The sequence below is a fragment of the Thunnus albacares genome, chromosome 13 (genome assembly GCF_914725855.1).
Source record: "Thunnus albacares chromosome 13, fThuAlb1.1, whole genome shotgun sequence".
NCBI lineage: Eukaryota > Metazoa > Chordata > Actinopteri > Scombriformes > Scombridae > Thunnus > Thunnus albacares.
In genome coordinates this window covers 13451840-13472931 of record NC_058118.1, presented here as the reverse complement: position 1 = coordinate 13472931, position 21092 = coordinate 13451840, and the positions used below count along the sequence as shown (strand labels likewise).

The 21092-nt window shown below is 39.1% G+C and overlaps 2 protein-coding genes across 5 annotated transcripts; both read right to left on the bottom strand.

Moving 5' to 3' along the window:
* Positions 1 to 255: 255 nt before the first annotated feature.
* Positions 256 to 8191, bottom strand: birc2 (baculoviral IAP repeat containing 2). Of its 3 annotated transcripts, none has more exons than XM_044370107.1 (13): positions 7957 to 8191; positions 5851 to 6808; positions 5461 to 5741; positions 5023 to 5325; positions 4274 to 4562; positions 3450 to 3549; positions 3252 to 3330; positions 3104 to 3152; positions 2659 to 2901; positions 2449 to 2547; positions 2157 to 2312; positions 1875 to 1916; positions 256 to 1494 (listed from the first exon to the last, which is right to left on the bottom strand). In XM_044370107.1, exons 2-13 carry the CDS (start codon positions 5942 to 5944, stop codon positions 1301 to 1303), a joined length of 1929 nt encoding a protein of 642 aa, XP_044226042.1. In that variant the 5' UTR covers positions 5945 to 6808; positions 7957 to 8191; the 3' UTR covers positions 256 to 1300. The 3 variants fall into 3 exon arrangements, with proteins under 3 accessions (XP_044226042.1, XP_044226043.1, XP_044226044.1); XM_044370108.1 differs by lacking the exon at positions 7957 to 8191 and adding an exon at positions 7727 to 7927; XM_044370109.1 differs by lacking the exon at positions 7957 to 8191 and adding an exon at positions 7750 to 7927.
* A 1344-nt stretch (positions 8192 to 9535) lies between these two features.
* LOC122995292 (transcriptional coactivator YAP1-like) lies at positions 9536 to 19308 on the bottom strand. Of its 2 annotated transcripts, XM_044370400.1 has the most exons (10): positions 19245 to 19308; positions 19067 to 19112; positions 18506 to 18737; positions 16283 to 16482; positions 15410 to 15564; positions 14340 to 14441; positions 14021 to 14118; positions 13671 to 13789; positions 13446 to 13546; positions 9536 to 12892 (listed from the first exon to the last, which is right to left on the bottom strand). In XM_044370400.1, exons 3-10 carry the CDS (start codon positions 18707 to 18709, stop codon positions 12711 to 12713), a joined length of 1161 nt encoding a protein of 386 aa, XP_044226335.1. In that variant the 5' UTR covers positions 18710 to 18737; positions 19067 to 19112; positions 19245 to 19308; the 3' UTR covers positions 9536 to 12710. The 2 variants fall into 2 exon arrangements, with proteins under 2 accessions (XP_044226335.1, XP_044226336.1); XM_044370401.1 differs by lacking the exon at positions 14340 to 14441 and having other exon boundaries at positions 19067 to 19300.
* Positions 19309 to 21092: the final 1784 nt, after the last annotated feature.

The following is a 21092-nucleotide window of genomic DNA, read 5'->3' as shown; positions in this document are numbered from 1 at the left end:
CTGACATATTTTGGGGTGTAACGTTTGTCAGCTGAGTGAATTGACCCTTCATGGTGAAATGTGATGGTGTTATAGCTGTAATTGTACTGCTGATGTAATTTAGGCCCTTGTAACAAACAATATATTATAAAAATACTATTAAGTAGTCTCCATAGCAAAACTTGGATGTTATTCATGAACTGAAATCTGAAACTATAGAACAAGTGTTGCTAATCGGTAATCTGGACATCAGACTGACTGAAAGCATGTGGCAGGTATGAAGCATACTTTAGTACCAAGTTTATTGAGAATTTACATTCACTTAGTAACAATAAGCACAGAGCACGTGGCTGACAGTGCAATGTTTCCAGTTTCTGATGGGAAGATCTGAACTTCATGAAGGTTTTTATTTTTTTACTGGATGATGGTGGATCGTTGGGTGGTGTCATACAGAAAATGACAGTACAGAAAAATGACTGTTTTATATTTCCACTTTATTGGTAGTGTGATGAGTTTGAAATCAAGAGTTCAACTATGTCAGTTCAACTTTAAACTTAATTGTATTATATGATCATAACTACTCCCCAAAATTTTCTAACTTCAGGATTTCTACAAACTAAAAATTAGTTTTTGTTCTACATGTGTTAAGAGTTTAGTCTGATTTAATGCATAACAGCTATTGGCACTGAACATAAGTTTGCTTGTCAAACACTCCCATATCATGATACAGAGTATGTCAACGTTAGAAAATATACTGAACATTTACATACATACATATTGTACTTCTGTTGGTTTCTTCCGGTTATGCTTTTAAGGATCAACATTAGGGCTGGGCAATGTATCTATTATATCGATATAGTGATATGAGACTTTATCGTCTTAGAATTGAGATATTTATAATAATTTGGATTTGATAATATAGTGATATAACAAGTGTTGTGTTCTCTTGGTTTAAAAGCTTCATTATAGTCAAGAGATGTAATTTTCTGAACTCAGCAGACTGTTCTAGCTGGTCTATTATTGGCCTTTACCCACTTACACATTATATATAATACAACAATAATATAATATTTTGTGAAAGCAACAAATATCCTACAATATTGTCGCAATATCAAATATTTAGGTAGTTAGGGAAAAATATTGTGATATTTGATTTTGTTTATATCACCCAGCCCTAATTAACATGTACAGGTAAAACACATCTTGGGGAAAAAAAATGATAAATACCTTGCGGCTGCTTTATAATAAATAGAGTATAGATTTGTATTATATTGCTTACATTCAATCACATTGTGACACAAGAGACCGATGAACCTCCTGATTATGATAGGAATGTTCGGACAGTGCCTTTAACCAGGCCTCTGCAGATTGGGCACTTTCGCAGTGATGGCGCACACTCCTTGCACACCACCAGGTGTCCACATGGGATGAAGACAATGTTGACCTCTTTATCCATACACACTTTACAAGTACGCTCCTCCTGCAGGCGCCGCAGCTGCTCCTCCATGGGGAGATCTGCAAAGAAAAAAAAACTTAACTTTTCCATCTTCAAATCCAATATGTCTCCACACCAAACAAACATCTCCTGGAAAAAATACACAGCAGAGACTGAACCACAAAGTGATTAACAATAATAATCTATAAGTTCATCTTAATCTCCACATTTCTGAGAAGTAAAGTTATCTGGTGTTCAAAAGCTAAAAGTCTCAGCAACTGAGGTATCAAGTTTATGTCAATTCCTTTTTATGGTTCATATATCCATAAATTAACCTGCAGTTCATACAGAAATGTTTGACCAATAAAACAACAACAAACAATTAAAGCAATAAAGTACATTTAAACATTTAACTGGCAGGATGTCAAGTCCTGCCTGAGGCTCAGGTGTGTCTTCATACCTGAAAGATCTTGGCTTGGTGACGCAGCTTCATTTGACTGGGCTGAAAATGTCAAAGACAACACGCAATTAGCTCAGGCTTTGGTTAAAAGTTCCTAAGTTCTTTGGTCCAGCTTGGTGGTTTTTTTGTTAATGGATCTGGATACTCACTGAATTGTTAAATTAATGGTCAAATATCCCAAATATTTCTTACTTTAATGAATAACCCACCAAAACACAAAGCACATATAATTTTTCTGCTCAAGTGCAATCAGAGAGAGAGTGGTGTAGTGGAAAGACGTACCCATGAGATCTCGGAGCAAGTGGACGTCATTTTTCTGGATCCAGTTGCGGAAGACCTCGGCTGCAGCGTTGCCCTTGGTGAGGACGAGCTCTATCAGCTTGGCGGTTTGCTGCTGCGCTGTTGTCTGAGCCTGAAGACCACTGTAGTCCTCGGCAGCTGCAGGTTAACAAGGAAGCAAAGAAGAATTACTCACAATTTAGAGGGAAATTAAGATGCTACAGCTGCATGATAAGGGCTAAAATGATAGCCCCAATTATTTGTCAAATTATTATTATATAGAAAAGAAACTTACATAACACATTTTGCTCTCTTAAATGCTCCAAAACTGGTTCAACACTCTTCAGGCGCTGGATCAACGCTGCTTGGTGTCTCTTCACAAAGGTGAAACCATCTGAAACAAAGCGGGACATCAAAAGTTAAAACATTAATTTATTTCCTTCATGGTTCACTTTCATGGACAACATACGCAGAACAAGATCTTTATTTTCGATGTCAACTGCACCTGATGCCATTGCCTCTGCGAGCATCTCTCGCTCTTCTTCTCTTTTCTGGTCCTCTGCACTCAGCAGGTCTGAGACCAGCTCCTGGACTGTTCTGTAGTTCTCTCCACTGGTCAGGATCTTGCTCTGGACCGTCTGCTTTACTAAACTGCGCTCAAAACCCATCTCTAAAGCCGATTTAATCACAGGAGTGTTCATCATGACGGCATCCTCAGAACGCTCCTCTCCTGGACCAAGGTGAACCACTGAGAGCGAGAAAAGACACATTATGTTCTGACGTCAGGCTGCGTGACTGAATGACTTCCTAACTGAAAGATACACCTTCAATTTCAAAAAGCTGGTCTCTGATGTTCTTGTACAGTACTGAACCAATTTTTTGTTCAATCAGTACGCTGTATAGAATCTACTTGCCAAACTCTATCTAGTTTTACATTATTTCAGACTCACCAGGTGGATCCACAAACTCTCTGGAGCTGCTGTCTCCATTTGTTAAAAGCTTTTGGGGAGGAAATAGAAAAACAAGCATTTATTAAATAACTTGTTACGCGCCAAATGTTTCAACCAAGAACACATTTCGTCGCTGTTCTCTACTAACCTGCTCAAACAGCCGAGGAAAACGAGCCTGAATCTGGTGAACAAAGTCTTGTCCCTTCTCCTGGAGCAAATATTCACACCTGCGATGGGCAAGAGGAACAAGAACACAAACATTCATATAAATCCTCCTCTTCACCTGTACTACCACAACTTAGAACCCGAACGATGAACATTAATAAATAAAAACTGCAGCACTTACCGAGGAAACCATTTAGCGTGTTCCACCCAGGGATCATCTCCAGACTCCCAGCACCGCAGGCCTCCATCGCAGCAGAAACACTTGACGTCATCGTTACGACCTTGTAGAGAAACAAAGAATTTGAATTTCGTCGTATAAGTGGGACGGGAGGTTTCAGGGCGGTTTCATGGAAAAAGAAAAAAAAAGTAATTCTGATAAAAGATGACTGTTTGAAACCAAGTTCAATGCACTTAGTTTGTTTCTCATTTCTCATTTCCTCTTTCTTTAAAACATCATTATAAGCGTTTATAATGTATCCCTTGATTTCTGTCAGGACTTCCCTGCATAAATGAAAAGGAATCAGATAAATACTGATACTGACAAATACCCCCAAAATGCGGACACCCCCAAACAGGGGAAAAACTCATACTGGTGTTAAAACTGGGAATCTTTCATCTGGACATTATGAGTAAATTCTGTGTAAGACTTTTAGGACTTTCATAATGTCAACTTTAGCTCAATTTTAAGATTATTTCTGTTTTGAAAAAATAAAAACAAGTTCAAAAACAAAGTATTCATATGTTTTTAAGTGCCACAGTAAACAAACTTTTTTCTCCAGGGATGGGCACATAGTTTTACTGATTTAACATATGTAGACAAAATTATGGAGGAAATAATCTGGCTCTTTAGCTGCTGAATACTACACTACTATCAGTTGCCAGTAGGTTTGTCACATCGAACGCACAAAATTGATCTATTGTGAAAATAAAAATATTAACTAACACAGCCCCGAGGAACCTATCAGGTCACCATCATTGAGTATATCTCCTCATTATTGTTCGTACCAACATAGTAGAAGCCAGCTTTAGCCAGCTGGTCAGGCCGGACGGGGATTCGAGCTGGCCAGTTGACAAAGGTGAGCAACCTCTCTTCGCTCTGCTGCATGGCGGGGTTGGACACGTTACTGAGGGCTGGAGCTCCTGCTGACATTTGGGAGGTTACTGCTCCAGACGCAGCCCCCGCAGCTCCGGCCAGCGACACGTTGTCGGCTCTGTCCCCCCGGACAAAACGACAATTCGGATAATGCCTCTGGTGTTCAGACACGGCTCTGTCGCCTGGCTCCCAGTTACTCAACTGCAAATACAAATGAAACCTTGGTCATCTCCTATGCTCATGTCCTGTCATCAATAAACCAACTGATGTTGCTTGTAGTTGTAAAGTGAATGTAATGTAGCCTGCTGCCCACTTACAGCTAGTTAACGTATCACTTTTTAAAAAAATAAACTCTTTCAGTATTCTTAATCAAAACTTGTTTACAAGGTAAATAAGATAGGATAATAGGATAAGAATAATTCCAAATTAAACAACAGAAGGACATGAATAAGTAACATCTCATGTAAAAATAGTGATAAAAGTAAAAAGTCATGTAAAAAGTAGAGAAGGGCTACAAAAAAACAAACAAGCAGATTGAAAAGAAGAAAATTAATCCACATTAAAGTGAGATCAACTCTAAAATGTGCATTTTTAAACTGACTGAAAAGAAAACACCAACTTGGCTATTTTGATCTGCTCGCGCTCCTGCGTTGACACACACCTGTCCTCCACAGCTGAAGCAGGCCACTCGGTCACCCTGGCCCAGGTAGTAGAATCCCGCCTTGGCGAGCTCACCAGGGGTGATGATGGAGAGCGTCCAGGCGTGAAAGGAGTCGAGGCGGTCCTGCTCTCTGCGCATGCTGGGGTTGTGGCACGTCGGTCTCTGGTGAGACATGTCTTCCACGCCTCGAGAGCTTAGTGGGCTGGAGGGCGGTGGAGCGGAGAAGCCCATGTTTAGGTAGCCGACTGGCTCTTCGCTTTGGTTTACTGTCGGGTTAGGAGCAGCTGGACCTGGACCAGAAATCTAAACATAAAAAACAAAGGAGGCAAAATATTAAGAAGAGCATTATAGAGTATCTCAGCCTTAAAAATATAACCATTCAAGGCCCTTCTTCTTCTATAAAGTGTATCTCTTATTAGTAAGAAACTCTGATCTTACTGGTATAGCTGGGGCGATGCGCAGAGGAGAGAAGGCGGAGTGTGAGGAGGAGAGCAGGTTGGCTGTAGAAGGGAGGCTTTGGATGAAGGAGCAGGAAGGAGAGAGCTGTCTGTGTTTCTCTGTCGGACAGTCTCCTGCCTGCCAGCCCTCTGCAGTCACATTACACCTGAAACACTGCACCCTGTCGCCCACGCCGGTGTAGAACCAACCCGCCCTCGCCAGACTTCTCTCTGTGACCCCTGAAGCTGGGAAACGAGCAAAGGTGGAGATGCGGAAGAGCTCTGCGGATGAAAATGACATATGAGATTAGAACATATCAGAAGATTAGATTCAAAAAGAAATCTTAACAATAAGATTAATAAAAAGAGAAAGAACAGAAGAGATTGGTACCTGAGGAGTTATCATACTGCAGGTCAGGTGGAGGCCCGTTGCGACACAGCCCCATCAAAAATTGGTTGTTTTTGAGTTGAACAAGAGTTTCCATTTTTAGAATGTAAGTATAGCGATATGAAGGTAAAAGAGATGTCCTTCAAGGGGAGAGAGGTTTGAGAATACCCAAGGTCTCACTCTCTCGCACAGACACACTCATTCACACTGAAACAGAAAATAGTAAAATAGATCAGGGGGCTGAGAAGGTGGGGGGTTTTAAGTTAGATCAAACGAAAGGAAACTGAGGCTCATGCAGTAGAAACAGCTCACTGCCCATCACTCATCACTGTTACTCAGTATCTGTCATATTTTACTCAAATATCCTATTCCCTCCACATACTCTACATCTGGATCCAGACTACCTGTAACTCGAAGAGAGAACCCCCTCTGAACATTTAACTGCTGAAACTTAAATATTTCTTTTTCAGTTACAGAACAGGGAGTCAAACAAAACACATCCTGTGCAGTAAAAAAAAAGGATGTTTCATCTTAAACAGCTTGATTAAAATCCTTCAAATCATTAAAAAAAAAAAAATCAATATTATAATAATCGGATCATCCAGGATCAATATACAATTTATTTTCTTGTATATTTATCACAGACATGTTCAACACACTACCTAGCCATTCAGACTTAAACATAAAATACATGATTAAGTGTAACAACATTATAAATTAAATAAATTTTTCTCAAGCGCACACACACACACACACACACACACACACATACATACACACACACACACACACACACACAGACCAAGGGATATGTGATCTCAAACCCCTCCCCCCATCTTGGACATCTCTTCTGTAGTTGTCTAAGCCTCCATAATTGAATAGTACAAAACCAATAAGAAAAATATAATCCTGTTTTGGTAAATATAATGGAAATCCCTCTTTAGAGTGATGTTGGCAGGACCTGTAGGAATAAATAAAAACAAAACAAATTGTGTTCAGTTGTGTGGTAAAACCTTTGAAAATGGTGTCTTGTGTTTGAGTATTTCACTTTAAATAAAAATCATATAGTTTTAACCAAAACAAGAAGAAACATATGTTTTAATCTATGTTATGTTGTTAAATGGTATAAAATATTTTATGCTTCATATTTTATTCATTTGAGAGATGTGAATTACTTTTGTAAACACGGTCAAAGATTTACAACATTGGGAACAGCTAAAATTCATGAAGCCAGAAAAGAAAAAGATATTTTGAGCTGCAATGATTAGTTGATTCATAGATAAATTGATTGACAGAATGTATTTTGATAATCGAATAATTAATTAGTCGAGAAAATAATCTGCAGATTAATCGACGATGAGAATAATCCTGGATAGTTGCATCCCTAAAGATTTTCACTTTACAATACTGGGAAACATCAACAGAAAGAAGAAACAACTCTTTTACATTTGTGAAATTGTTTGTCAGGTTTTCTCAGACTCAACTATTTTCACAGGCTTTGAGTCAGTCACATACCTGGCCCTTTAACAAATCTATTTCCTGTCAATGGACTATTCGATTAATCTATTAATTCTTCGAACCTACAGGCGGCACCTGAGCAGAATGCTAGAAATACAGGTGAATTCACATAAACAAAAAAAACAGCCAATGTTTCTGATGAATTCCTGGTCATGGTTTTGTCGACAGCGTAGGTACTTTCCTCCGCACATAGCTACAGGCTTATTCACCACACAGACACTTCCTGTTATGTTGTGGTAATTTCACGTTAGCTATCCAATTTGACATTTAGGAGGGAATTTTATTGATTTAAAATTAGTTTCGGCAGTCAAGCTCGATTAAAAACACACAGTTAGTTAACTAACAGTTAGCTAGCAGTTACCTAACAGTTGACATCCAACGCACCCATAGCAACGAGTTCGACGACAACAGCGGACATTTGCTCGCTAACGGCTGCTAACGGCTAATAACTGAAACTTTCCTCCGCGGCACCGCTTGTTAATGTGAGCAGTAGCCGCTTGGAGAAAGGAAAATACGAGACAAAACATTTTTTTTAAAGAGCACTGTAACCTTTCCTCTCCCCTCCCCCCTCCTTTTTTATGAGACACTCACCGTTTCGCAATCCAGACGGTGGGTACGGAAAGTCCGGGGCGCTGCCGCAGCTGCTCCGTAGAAGCTTCTCGTCACAGAAAGCTGCACTGAACCGCTGCTTCCGGTTATCAATGAAATGTGAATGGAAAGAGAAACAAAAAAAATCCCTTTTGTTAATCATCGTGTTAAGTCATTGGTCTTACTCGTCGCCTGTCGTCTTTGCTGTCTCAGTTACTCTTTGTTGTGGTTGTTTGTCTATGTCCGTATTAGGTATTATGTTTAACCCTTAAAAGCCCAATCAGGGACAAGGACTGCAAATTAGCTATGGCCAGAAGTCCTGTTGTATTGCAATCGTTGCATTTTATTTAAATATAACTATGCCTACATTTATCGTCCCTGTCAATCAAACATACACCATTCAATCAATCAACCAATCAGTCAATCGGTTAAAAATCCCTCAGGAAAATCCGTCAATTAATCCCAGTCCCTGTCCTGGAACGCCAGAGCCGTGCTGGTTTCTGTCAGGGTCCCAGGTTTAGCCCAGTGTTTACAGTGTGTTCACGTAACATCAGACATACTGACACCTTCTTATTTTGGACCTGTCCAACTATACATTTATTAAACATGGATGTCTGGCTGTGTAATGATCCTCATGTTATATGTAAAGATATATTGGCTTTCCCTTGTTAAAACAACTTTATATCAATAGAAATAAATTAAAATCTCAATTGGTTGTGTTAAATCATGTTCCAGTAACCTACACAACTGCAATCTGTATATAAAAATATCTTTAACCTGTGTGAATATACCTACATATGTGAACAAATTATTAAAAACTATACAAATATAACCTGAACCTGAATACATTTAAGCTCTGGATACATTACTAGCTATAGACATCTATTACAAATAGAGCTGGTAACATTCATATTAACAACACTTTCATTTAATTACTATTACAACACTAGTAATATTCTGTCAAAAGTCAAAAACCTGTCACTTATTGTTTCTAAAATCATTAAAATAAAAAGATTGATAGAAAAATCAAGCAAGATACTTACACAGAGGCTTCTGTTGGAGTGTCAGATGGCTAGACAGTGAGTCACTACAGGCATAATTTCAATAGTAGATTGGTATTTCCCCCAACTTTCTGTGTGCAGCCCTCCCCCTTCATTGACAAAACTACTGATGTGATGTGTCAAACAAACCTTACAGATCTCTTTTAATGCCCTCTTTCCACATAATCAGTTTTACAGAATGGGTAGCATAAATAATCCTGACCTTTTACTTTCCCCTTCATGTAAAGTACCTGTAAATTCCTCAAGGGGTTTGTACCTGTGTCCCCTCTGGGTAAAGTTCAGAAAATTTTCAGTCATTGCATGCTTAAAAACTTGTTGAGTTTAGTTTATATATTAGATAGATAGATAGACAGATAGATAGACAGATAGATAGACAGATAGATAGACAGACAGATAGAGTTCATTATATAATTATGAAGAACAATCTTGCTGTTACAGAAAGAGTTGGGATCCACATCTCCTTGAAATCCCTACAGCCAAAACGTTCAAGAAGCAGAAGGTAACAATCTACGAGCCAGAGCTTGATTGTGTACATTTAAAAGTTTATTAAACAGAAAAAACTCCTTTAAAATGATTACAGTGAGAGTAAGAAGAAATAAATTTATATAAAGCACATGCATAAAAAGGTACAAAACAAGTCTGATTGCCTCCAAACTCTCTGTAAATAGGATAATAAACGTCATTATATGTTACATACATAGGGAGTGTCATGCATGCTAAGATAAATAATAGGCTAGGTAGTGTGTTGCATTGGGTGTGTGAGCAGTAAATTGCTCCAGGCCCGTGGCACTTTAATTTAGAAAAGATTACAAAAAAGGTGGCTCTGTATTCGGGGATGTTGTTTTATATACGATACATATATTAAAAAAAAAAAAAAAAGGAAGCTGGTTAGAAGAAATGCTCTCACCGATAATTAACAGCTTCAAATTCAGATAAAAATATAAACACACTGCAGAAACAACCCAGCGAATAAAAACGGATTATATACTTATTATATAGTTTAACTAAATGAGGAGAATTAAAGAGCTCCTCGTACTGACGATTGCCTTCTGTATGTTAGGGAAGCACCTGATAGCACAGTTAGAGCAAAATAAACCAACACAGCATCTGCAATTAGTATGTCGCTTTTCTGAGGAGGCACAACAGGGTCCTTGATTCATACAACGGGTCAGAAGTTCATTTTTAAAGCCCAAAGTTCTCCTCGTTCACACTTACAAAAATGACTCTTTAAAGAGCGGAAAACTTGAGCAAAGGAAAATCTGGACAGAGGGTGTTATAACTCTACAGAGTGGTAGCAAACTTTAAGAACTATATCACTGATTTTTTGCATGTTTTAGTCTATTTACAACAAATCACACATTTTACATCACTGCTAAGTATTTTGCAAACCATGCTGCTCTTACAAAAGAAATCTGAATGTGTTTTTTTCCTACCGTTCCAGGCATCTAATGCAGACTTTCCACATCAATCTGCGCTGAAATTGCATTTACCGCGCCAAGAAAAAGCAAGACTGACAAAAAAAATAATATTTTTGATGTTCAATGTTAAGTAAGTTTCAAGAGTCTGTTAATTGATCTTTGTGCTAAAAAAGGAAATGAACGGAAAAACAATGGATGTCTTTAACGGCTGGAAAAGAACATCTGAAACTCGATCAGCATGCATTCAAAAACAGTCAGCAAAAGTATCAAGTATAGATGATTTGTAGTTCAGGAGCTAAAACCTAAATGCCTAAATGTCTTTCTGTGGCAAAAACCCCACTATGATCACCAATGAAGATGTGACAAAGGACATTTTTAGGAATGTATCAAGTCAATAGTGGGGAAAAATGAATAAAACTGTTTAATGCTAAAGTTGACGGGGTGCTGGCTGATTTATATTTTTCATCAATGCTTCAGAGCCAACATAAAAGCTACTGAGAGCACTGATGAGGAGAACATGCTAAAATCTCTTCTGCACACAAAGGAGAGAAAAACGTCCTGATGTGGCGACTATGTGGCATCATTTCTTAAAGAAGGGGCGGACATAATAATATTACAACGACTGTACAATATAATGCAATCCAAATAAAACAAACCTCCAATAAATACTACCTTTGTGAAGCTTATATTCAATCCCGGAGTGGACACAATAACTGGCACTACAATAAAATGCAATCCAACACAACAACAAAACTTAAAACTTATAACCATATATTTCAATTAATGTCAGACACAGTGTGTTGAATATTAGTAACTTGGTTATAGCAAGGCTATTGTAGAAGTTTTAGAGCAGAAAATGAAAACAACAAGAGCAGAGGAGCTATTTTACACAGCAAAGGCCTTATATCTAATGAGTGTGACTATTGTTCACGCCGTCATCTACTGACTAAATTGATCACAAGACACGATGCGTTAGGATTACAGCTTCCTGTTGGAAACCCTGTATTGTCTTGGATTGCATTATAATGTACGCATGTTCATTTACTGCAGACATCCTCTGTATATTCCAACCCCAACAGACTCTATTACAATTTTAGTGTCCAAAGTTAAGACTCCTCTACACTTGTCTCCTTTATTTCTCTAAACAAAAAGGCTTTTGACAGATTTTTTAGGAATGAGGTTTCTACTGTGACTAAAGATAAAGCTTATCCTCCTTAACTTCATTTAAAAAAAAAAAGAAGGTACCCTCTCTTGGTATGGAGCACCCCCAAAGTCTTCCATGCAGACGTACAAGCAACTCTGATGTGGGTTTTAATACTGGTTTCTGGCCTGTGAGCCTTTTAACTGACTGTTTATAAAGTTTGAGACTAAATGAGTGTTTTTTATCTTCTACTGGCTCGCCACAAGGGTGCGTCCTCTCCCCCCCTGGATGTTTCTGCGGAGCATCGATGACTCCAGTCGAATCATCAATTTTGAAACACCAGTCATCTCTTCAGCTCGTTGCATCGAAGATAAAAAAGGGGCGACCAATATTTACAAAAGCTCCTCTGCATCGTGATCTCCTCGAAGTAATTATATTCTTTTTCCAGCAGGAATCACTAATTTAATGCAACCTATGTAGTGTTAATACAAATAAATTATCTGACTCATCTCTTACTGTCAGTTTTGACGCTTTTGAAGAACATGTTTTGAACAACTGTGAACATGTGCGCTAAAATCACAAATTAGAGGCCGCTTCTAAGCAGCCTTTAATTGGTAGAAGCACAAGATGTTGCACTTTTATCCCATGAAGTAACTGACGGACATTTGATGTTATTTTAACATGTCTTTCTTGCGTTTATGTAACTGTTACATGTAGACTTAACTGACTTGACACTGTGCTTTTAAAAGTTTGTTGCAAACAGTATTACCCAAGAGGGGATAATAAAACAAATCTGTACCCTAAAATTAGCTGTGACGCACTTTACCAAAGATGTGGGGAGCTTCATCTGAGGTTGATGACTAAAAAGAAAGGAGTGTCATAAAAATACAGATGCTCCGTTGTGCATCCCTGTAAAACAAGGCCCGAAGAGGAGGAGAATACCAGCAGCTTACCACCTTCTGTGACAGTCAGATTATTTCAATCCTCAGGGCACGAGTAGTGTTAGGTATCCATCACACGACAGTAGAGTATTTGCTCTGTAATGTTGCTCTTGTACCACTTTTGAAGCCACAAAAAATCCTCCAGAAATCAGAGTCATGTTATGAAGACTTGATGGTGGTGGGTGGCCGGGCGTGTCTATAGCCAGGTGAGCAGGCTGTCTCTGTCCATATGCGAGCCAGAGAGAACGGTCTCCATGTCCATCAGGAGGTCTGAACTCAGACCTTCAGGGATGCAGGGCATTAGCTCCTCGCCCTCAGACATTGGGAGGACAGGCATTGACTCTTGCAGGGTCATCGAAGAGGTTTCGCCAGAGTCACCTAAACGATTCCAGAAAGAGGATGAAAATGACTGAATTTGTGCAGAGAATTTAAATCTTAATCTTAAGTGAGAGGGGAGAAATCTTTTTACAAAATCAGAGACTGTATATTTAAAACGCAGGTGCACCTGGGCCAGGATGTGTATAGTTTTGCCACAGGAAGTGTGTATGTACATAAATGATATGTACATTTCATGTTTTCCATCTCTCGCTTCTGTTTAATATGCAAAAATGAGTCATACGATATAATCCGTTTCCTGATTAATCAAACCAGTAATCACAAGGTTTAAGTAAGTCAATAAGGAAATAATGTAAGGTATTACAGTAAAAAAATCCAGTGTAATGGCTTAATGATGGACTAAACTTGACTTTACTCTAAGCCTCCATGGAAATCTACTGTAGATCAATACATGTTACAGCTACTGTGGTTTCAGTAAATATGAGCATATTTATAATGGAATTTGGAGGGGTGATTTGTTTTATTGTCTCTTTTGCAACAGTGGAAACCATGGGTGTGACTAATTTTTGCCGCTGTGTGTATGTGTGTGTGTTACCAGTGTCCATGTGATCCACAGAGCTCAACATGTGGTCCGACGTGCGTGGTAAGCTGCTGACGCTCAGGCCACTGTCAGTGCTCTCATTGCGAGAGTGAGCGCTGCACAAGAACATAAAACATAAAACACACCTTTACATCTGATCATCATTACGTTAAATTAGCTACATAAAAAAAACTGGAACTATGAGTATCTACATGATCATAATATTAAACATGGACTCACCCGTTAAGTGTAGGTTCGTGGTTCGGGGTTCGGATCCTGACATCCAGAGACGGGACAAGCGTCTGTGCGTTCCTGTCATGGTCCATCCCACCAGGCATCTGGTTCCTTCCTCCAGCGTCCTACAACACAGACAAATACACACTTGGTTAACGGCACATAAAACTATGTTTGCATTAAAAAATTATTTGATTACTGGTAATATAGACATAACATAATATAAGCAGATAACCAAGGAAAATACTTAACAGCAATGCAGCATATGCAGATAATAGTGTGATTTAATATGAAATGCTTTGCCCCACAAGTCTTGGGGCAACACATGAAAGTACATATTTCAGATGACCTCTGACCTGTGATGTGATTTGCATCTGTTGTTTGCATCTGAGTCGTTCCTTTTCCTGTCTTTGCTGCATTGCCATGCCAAGGATGCCAGGGTTCATCTTCTGGACTGGAACATAAAATGAATTCGAAATCAACATTATGACACTGAAGTAAATCTTTCCATGAGGTTAAACATTGCAGCAATGAGGAAAACTTTTCAGAACTTTGCGATCTTTCTTATTTTCGTTGCCAAACAGCAACTTGTGATGGAGGACATTGGAACAAAATGTTTCTCATTGACAAACATGAATTGTCAGTTCTGCAGACACAAGTTTGATAGTGTGCTACCTAGACGCGGGTCGACCCATGAGGTGTTCTTATTTATGTGATCGATGTAGAACACCTCTCCATCTGCAGTCACAGCCTGCTCCCAGCCTTCAGGCAGTGGACCTGAACAGCAGTGAAAGTACACAGTGAGAAGGCAAATGGTGGATGGAGTGCATGGAGTGTTGTAAAGTGAGTAAAAAGTAGAATCTGGCCCACGTCCTTTATGTCTGTGTAGTTTCTATTCTCTAGGTAAAAGTTAAGGGTTGTGGGTAAATAACTGCAGAATGTACAGTATCTATTTACAGGATGTTAAAGTGTACTAACCTGTGTGTGTCCTGTCTGAACGCAGTGGATCAGAGGTGGTAAGGAACTAGAGCAAATGTGCCAGTGCGCGGGGTGGTCTTGGGGGGCAGGATCATTTTTAAAAGTTGAATTTTTATATTAAAACATGAGCAGAATGTATTCAAACACAGCTTAAATTGCTCTCACCGCTGGTTTTGTAATGTCTATTGAGAATTTCAGTCAACAAACTTTCAATTTACTGAAGTGGGGGCGTTTTTATAAACAAGGGGTTGGGTTTAGGGTTAGGGTTATTGCCTGAAAGTCCCATCTCTCTTTTTATAGCCGTTTCCATTGTGATGTTGCCATTATTTTTGCCATGACTACATAAACAATAATCAAAGTTGAAGTTATTATTTGTTAAGAGTTTAACGCTCAAAATCTTAGTTAATGCTTCATAAGAACTGTGTGGGTGTGGTTTGATTAGATTTGATTGGGAGTGATGTATCCCTGGCAACATATGCAAACCCCACAACTGTTGTCAGATTCAGATTAGGAGTCTCATATTGCTAAATTCTAGCTAGTCTAATTATCAGAATAATTGAATTTAGGGCCTTTTGTAAATAAATGTGATCATTTTTATTCCCAACAAAGTAACCAGAGCCATGGATGTAGACACCAAAAGGGTGGCGGATCTCGGAAGAAATCGCACCCAGCTCCTTCTGGATGGAGTTGAACTATGAAAAGCAGGGCTGTGCTTTAAGGAGAAACTGAAAGGTGAGATGGGGGGAAAAAAAAAATCTGAGTGATACCTGTCTCTGGATTGATGTTTTGTGGTTGCGTGGTGGGTGCTGGGTTGCTGAGGGAGTGGGCATGGACTGGAGTGCCAGAGATAGGATGCTGGGCTGCAGCCGATTGAAGCTGCGAGAGACGGGGGTCGTGCCAAGTGGTTGTCTTTTCCAGGTGACTGAAAACACACAACAAGTCTAAACGAATATGGATCTGTTAAACCACTGTAACCTGATGGATGAGAATTGAGAGGCACGCTTTGCCTCGACCTGCTTTACCTGTACGACCAGATGTGCACGAACACACACAGACAGACAGACACACGTCACTGCTTGTGTTTTTTAACCAGCCTTTGACAGGAGCGTGGGCTGTTGGGCCATGTGCTCTCATGAATGAAACTGACTGAAACCACACCTGTTGCAAAACTAGTTGGAACATTTTCTGTTTGCATGCAACTGATTAGTCTGAGTCTCTGCACTGCTGCATGCCTCTACTCATTGTTTACTTTTTATCATATTCTCTCACTGGCTAAATATTCAATAAGGATGGACCATCCAACTCTAGAATGAATCTTAAGAAACTTGTCAAGATTAAGTCATTCGTCAGGCAAAATGCCAAACATTCGTTGGTTCCACCTTCTCAAATGTGAATATTTGCTGCTTTTCTCTGTTGTTTTGTGACTTTAAATTGAACCTTTTTGGGACAAAACGAGCAATTTGAAGACATCACCTTGTGCTTTTGGAAACTCTGTCACTATTTTCTGACACTTTATAGACTAAAATCACTCTAAAAAATGTAATTCTAAGCTGGGGCTGACTCTTTCTAAACAGAAACCGTTCAAGTAACCTGCAAAATGACAGATCAAACATATTGATAGACAGTAAGTTAGACCTTACTTGAGGAAGTATCGTTGGCCAGTAGGCGTTTTGGCCATTTCCCAACCGTGGGGGAGTGGCACATCGTCAGGTATCATTGGCGTCGCTGCTACATCGGCCGCTTGAGTGGAGAGGGAATTGACTGGGAGGGAGGCAGGGGAGGAATGGGCGCGGACGTGATGAGGAGTGAGGGAACCGCACACACCTCCATCCGAACTGGCCTGACAAGAAACAAGCGGGGTTAACAACTGCCATGACGAGACACAAACGGCAATCAGAAACATAAGTCAGCAGCAAGAAAAGGATACCAGAGCTGACCAAGGTGGAGAGAAAAGAGTCATTCTCACATCTGGGTTTTTAACTTTTCAGGAAAGTTTCATAAGTTCTGCCAAGGAGTTTTTACAGCTGGTAGTTTATGATTGTTGGCAGGATTATCTGAAAATCCTTGAGCCAGTTTCACTAGTTCATCAGATTTTGATGCTGATCATGTTCGAAACATTTCAGGGAATCAAATGATAATATTTGAGCCACATAGATTAAAAGGTGTGTCTGCTAGTCATGAAATAAATTGAACTTATGGCAAATCATAATTATAATTTCCAAAGAGTGGGTTCTAATGGGGCTGAATCCATAGGAGTTGGACAAAATATCAGAAACACCTTACAATACCTGTAGTAAAAAAGTTCAGTGTTGAGACTGACTGAAAGGTGATTGAAACAAGTGGAAATTTTTAGGCTTTCGTTTGAAATGTTTCCAGTCAAAGTTGGATACAGTTCGACAACTGTTACATTTTGTAATGATTTTCTTTTTTTAGATTTTCCCAAATTTGCAGGTTGCACCAGATGAACTGGCACCTTAGGCAGTGAATACATTGAATCATGAAAGCAGCTCCATCAGAGGCCTGATGATGACAAATGTTACATTTATTTCAAGGCAATGTCAGACATAGTGGATAGTTACACCACCTGAGCTGCTGGTGCATCAGTCAGTAACACTGTAAAATTATGTACTGTGGCAATGTGCTTCATACAAGAAAAGTGTATCTGCAAAGAGCAACTCTGACAAAAAGTGGACCTTCTCTAGAGACAAACAAACACCACAAACTATGGCCTAAAAAATGACCACTGAATAAACATCTTGTAAAGTAGCAGCAAAAGACTTGTCGGTGGAGTTGGTAGACGCTTTGTGATCATGAAAAGTTAACTTAATGCTGTAGAACAGCCCTGCAATAAATACTACCTTTGTGAAGCTTTTAATGTTCTCAAGTACATACAGATTATAGCTGTAACTATTTATTATTTTCATTAGTGAATGTCGAAGTGAATTCTCTTGTTCTTTATTCTATAAAATGTCACTGAAACATTCCCATCACAAAGCCCAAGGTGCCCTTCAAATGTCTAATGTGTATCTTTGTCCAACTAACAGTCCAGAATCCCAAATATATTTACTTAACAATGATATAAAAGCAAATCCTTTCAGAAATTGAAGCAGCAGTGTGAGGAATAACTTAAATGATTAGTCCATTCATGGATTTCTTGAATGACAGCAGACTTATCAAATAATCATTGTCGTACTCATTTTTCAAGCAAAGATGCTAAATGTCATGACAAATGGTTCCAGCTTCATTAATCAGTTTATTATCATGAATGATGAAGAAAAAAAAAATCTTCACATTTGAGAAGCTGAAACCAGCAAAAGTTTGGCATAATTGCATGAAAAACAACTAAAACGATCATTAATTTATCAAAATAGTTACCTATTACTTCTCTGTCAATCAACTAATCGATTAATCGACTAATCGTTGCAGCTATATATGACATTATATACCAAAGCAATTAATCAAGAACATAACTGGCAGATTAATTGATGATGAAAATAATCAGCAACTAATCAAAACTGTTGCTGCACTAATTAACTGTCCATGAACTAATTGATCAATATTGTTTCAGGACTATTGAATTGTTTCTACATTAAGTAAAACATCTTTCTTATATTTGTGATCCCATACATTTGTATTTATTGTAGCACTGATCGGTTTCTATTATTCAGGTCACACAATGCTACTGTACACCATGTAGTTGGTATGTGTTGGTATTTGTCATGATTGTTTTGACATGTTTGTCCTTTAAAGCAGCGTGGTGGTATTACAGCTGTCTCTGTGCAGTTGTTGATATATATATATATATATATATATATATATATATATATATATATATATATATAATATGCACATATATATATTACTTGTCTGGAGTGGCCTCGAGGATCTGGCTGCCTGAAGAAGGAGTCCGGCAGTTTCCTCATCCTCATGGGCAGAGAGGCCGGCGGTCTGCCCGGATTGTTGGGGTCCATCACCGCTATGAAGAGGGCCTCCAGCTCCGTCTGCGAGTCCCCGCGGACGTGCACGACCTGCTGCCCGGCCGGAGGCGCGCCGCGGTGCGCGTCCATGTCGCCAAAGTTTGGTGTCGCAACAAATCTGTCGAAAAAAGTTCAACCACACAAACAAACAAACAAATAAACAAACAAACAGGAGGTATTAAACGCTACAGGCCCGTCAGGAATAGATGCGTCTGAGTGCTGGTCGGATTTGTTTACACTGTTTGCCCTCCACCAACACCACCCCCACCCCATTTGAACTTTTCTGTCGTTGTCTGTTTCAAGTTGTAACATCTCGGAAGTTTATCAGCTGCGAGAAAGAAGATCAATCAACGCGTAAAGACATCGAAAGGAGCGCAGTTTAATGCGGGGATCGCTGACAATAAAAAAAAATCAATCTCAGCAGAGTACAACATGCCTCCCACATACCTTCAAGCAGACAGACCGTTTCCCCCCTCTCTCTCTCTCTGTATTCCTGCAGGGGGAAAAAAATAAGTTGGAGCCGGAGAAACACTCAGACACTGATTTCCGATGCAAACTTTAAACTAAAATCCGCCTACAGTATAAAAATATAAAACTAGTAGGAGAAAAGTGATCTGAGCGAGACCTCCAAACTTTTTTTTCCCATCCACAGTTGAGTCCAGATTCATGTGATAGTGCTGAGGGGCGGGGTTGCAGGGTTTAAAGCTGCCGCAGTTGCAGGGGACATATTTCACTCCAAAGACAGCCTGCAACTATTAACGTTAAACTCTAAAAGTGTAGTAACTTCTTAATATTTTATTTACGGCACAAAATTACACTTTGAATCCTGTACAAGGGCGGAAATGTGTGATTTTACTGTTAAAAAAAACCCTACTCTTAGGCAATACTTTATTTCCCTCTGTGCAGATTCCAGTTTGTGCGGTTTTCTCCTGCTGAAGAGGGAAAGAAGTGGAGGGCCAAGTGTAGACAGGGGTGACAACAGACAACCACAGAGGATACTGGAGGGGAGAAAGGAGACTGAGCTCATATTTCTGACTCTGGCTGGGTTTAGGTTTGGTCTGCTTTTGGGGGGTGGGGAGGGGATATTGGGAAGTTGCACTGAGAAAACATCCGCCCCTGATGAGGCCAACCCAGCCGGAGCCTGTTTGTCCATGTATGCACAGCCACAGTGTCCTGCCCTCTAGTGGAAAACATGCACACAGTGAGCCGGGGCTCAGCTGGCCAACAGATTGAATTCAAGAAAAAATGTCTGGCTGGACTATTATCCACTGTGCGCCCAGCTACTCACTCACTTATCCAGTTATTATAATCCACCAGAGTTAATACAGGCTATGGAGGACATAGGAAGTCTAAAAATAGTTATAAAAATAATTCATTGATGTTTAATTGGACAACAAAAGAGGAATTGATCAAATATTTTATATATAAAGTGGCAATTGGCTGAAAAAGGAATTATAAATAAGTAATACATGAATTTGAATCAATGTATTCATCCAAATAATTGGGGAAATGCGTAATTTTTTAAAGGAAAATAGGTAGCTGTATTGATTAAACTCACAAAACTTTATTTCACCTTCTAGCGGAGATCCCAAAGTTTCCAAAAATACCAGATATGTCAGGCTGAATTTTTGTATAAAATGATGTACATTACATCTACATTATGTCATGAAAACATTCAGACTTGTTTTTTAGTATAAACATCAATGTATAAAATTAAATATCTAGTTCAACACTGTGTCAATTCAACAATAAAACTGTTTTTGAAACTGTGTGATGATCTAAACAGATTTGTGTGGCACAGTAATGTTTAGTTTGTTTTTGTCTTGTTTGCATTTCCCTCATTAGTGTGAATACATTCAGCATTCACACTAATGTTCTTCTAAGCTTTATTATTCTTTTTGAAATCTTTTACAGTTTTTGAATTATCACAATTTACATTTTATGCTTTTTTCACTCTTTTCTGAGTGTGTAACGGGTGTGTATTAGAATGTGTCACATGACCTGTGATGTCACCCACTCGTCCCTTTCTGCTCCTCTGCTTTTTAAAAAAAATTCTGACTTCAAAACTTGTAGCTTCCACAACTTTCACTTCTCATACACAATTTATATATCAAAACATAGACAAATTTGTCTTATTTCAGATAATGTGCCTATTTAAGCAACAGGACCTACACTTTTTGAATTTGCTGCCTTAAAGCACCAAGAGAGCCCTTCAGCTGTCTCATTGACTGTCATGTTATTTACAAAGTCTTACAATGTAGACAGGGAAGACATTTCAACAATACAACCTGCAGTTTTTGAATTATGGTGTCTTCTTTAGGTGGTAACTTGGCACACACATACAGACACACATACAGACACAGACACAGACACAGACACACACACGGTTTTTCTATGTTTGTGGGGACTTTTGGGGGGAAAACCACAGGCAATATTACAGTTTAGTTTCCAGCTTTTCTACCAATGTATTTCA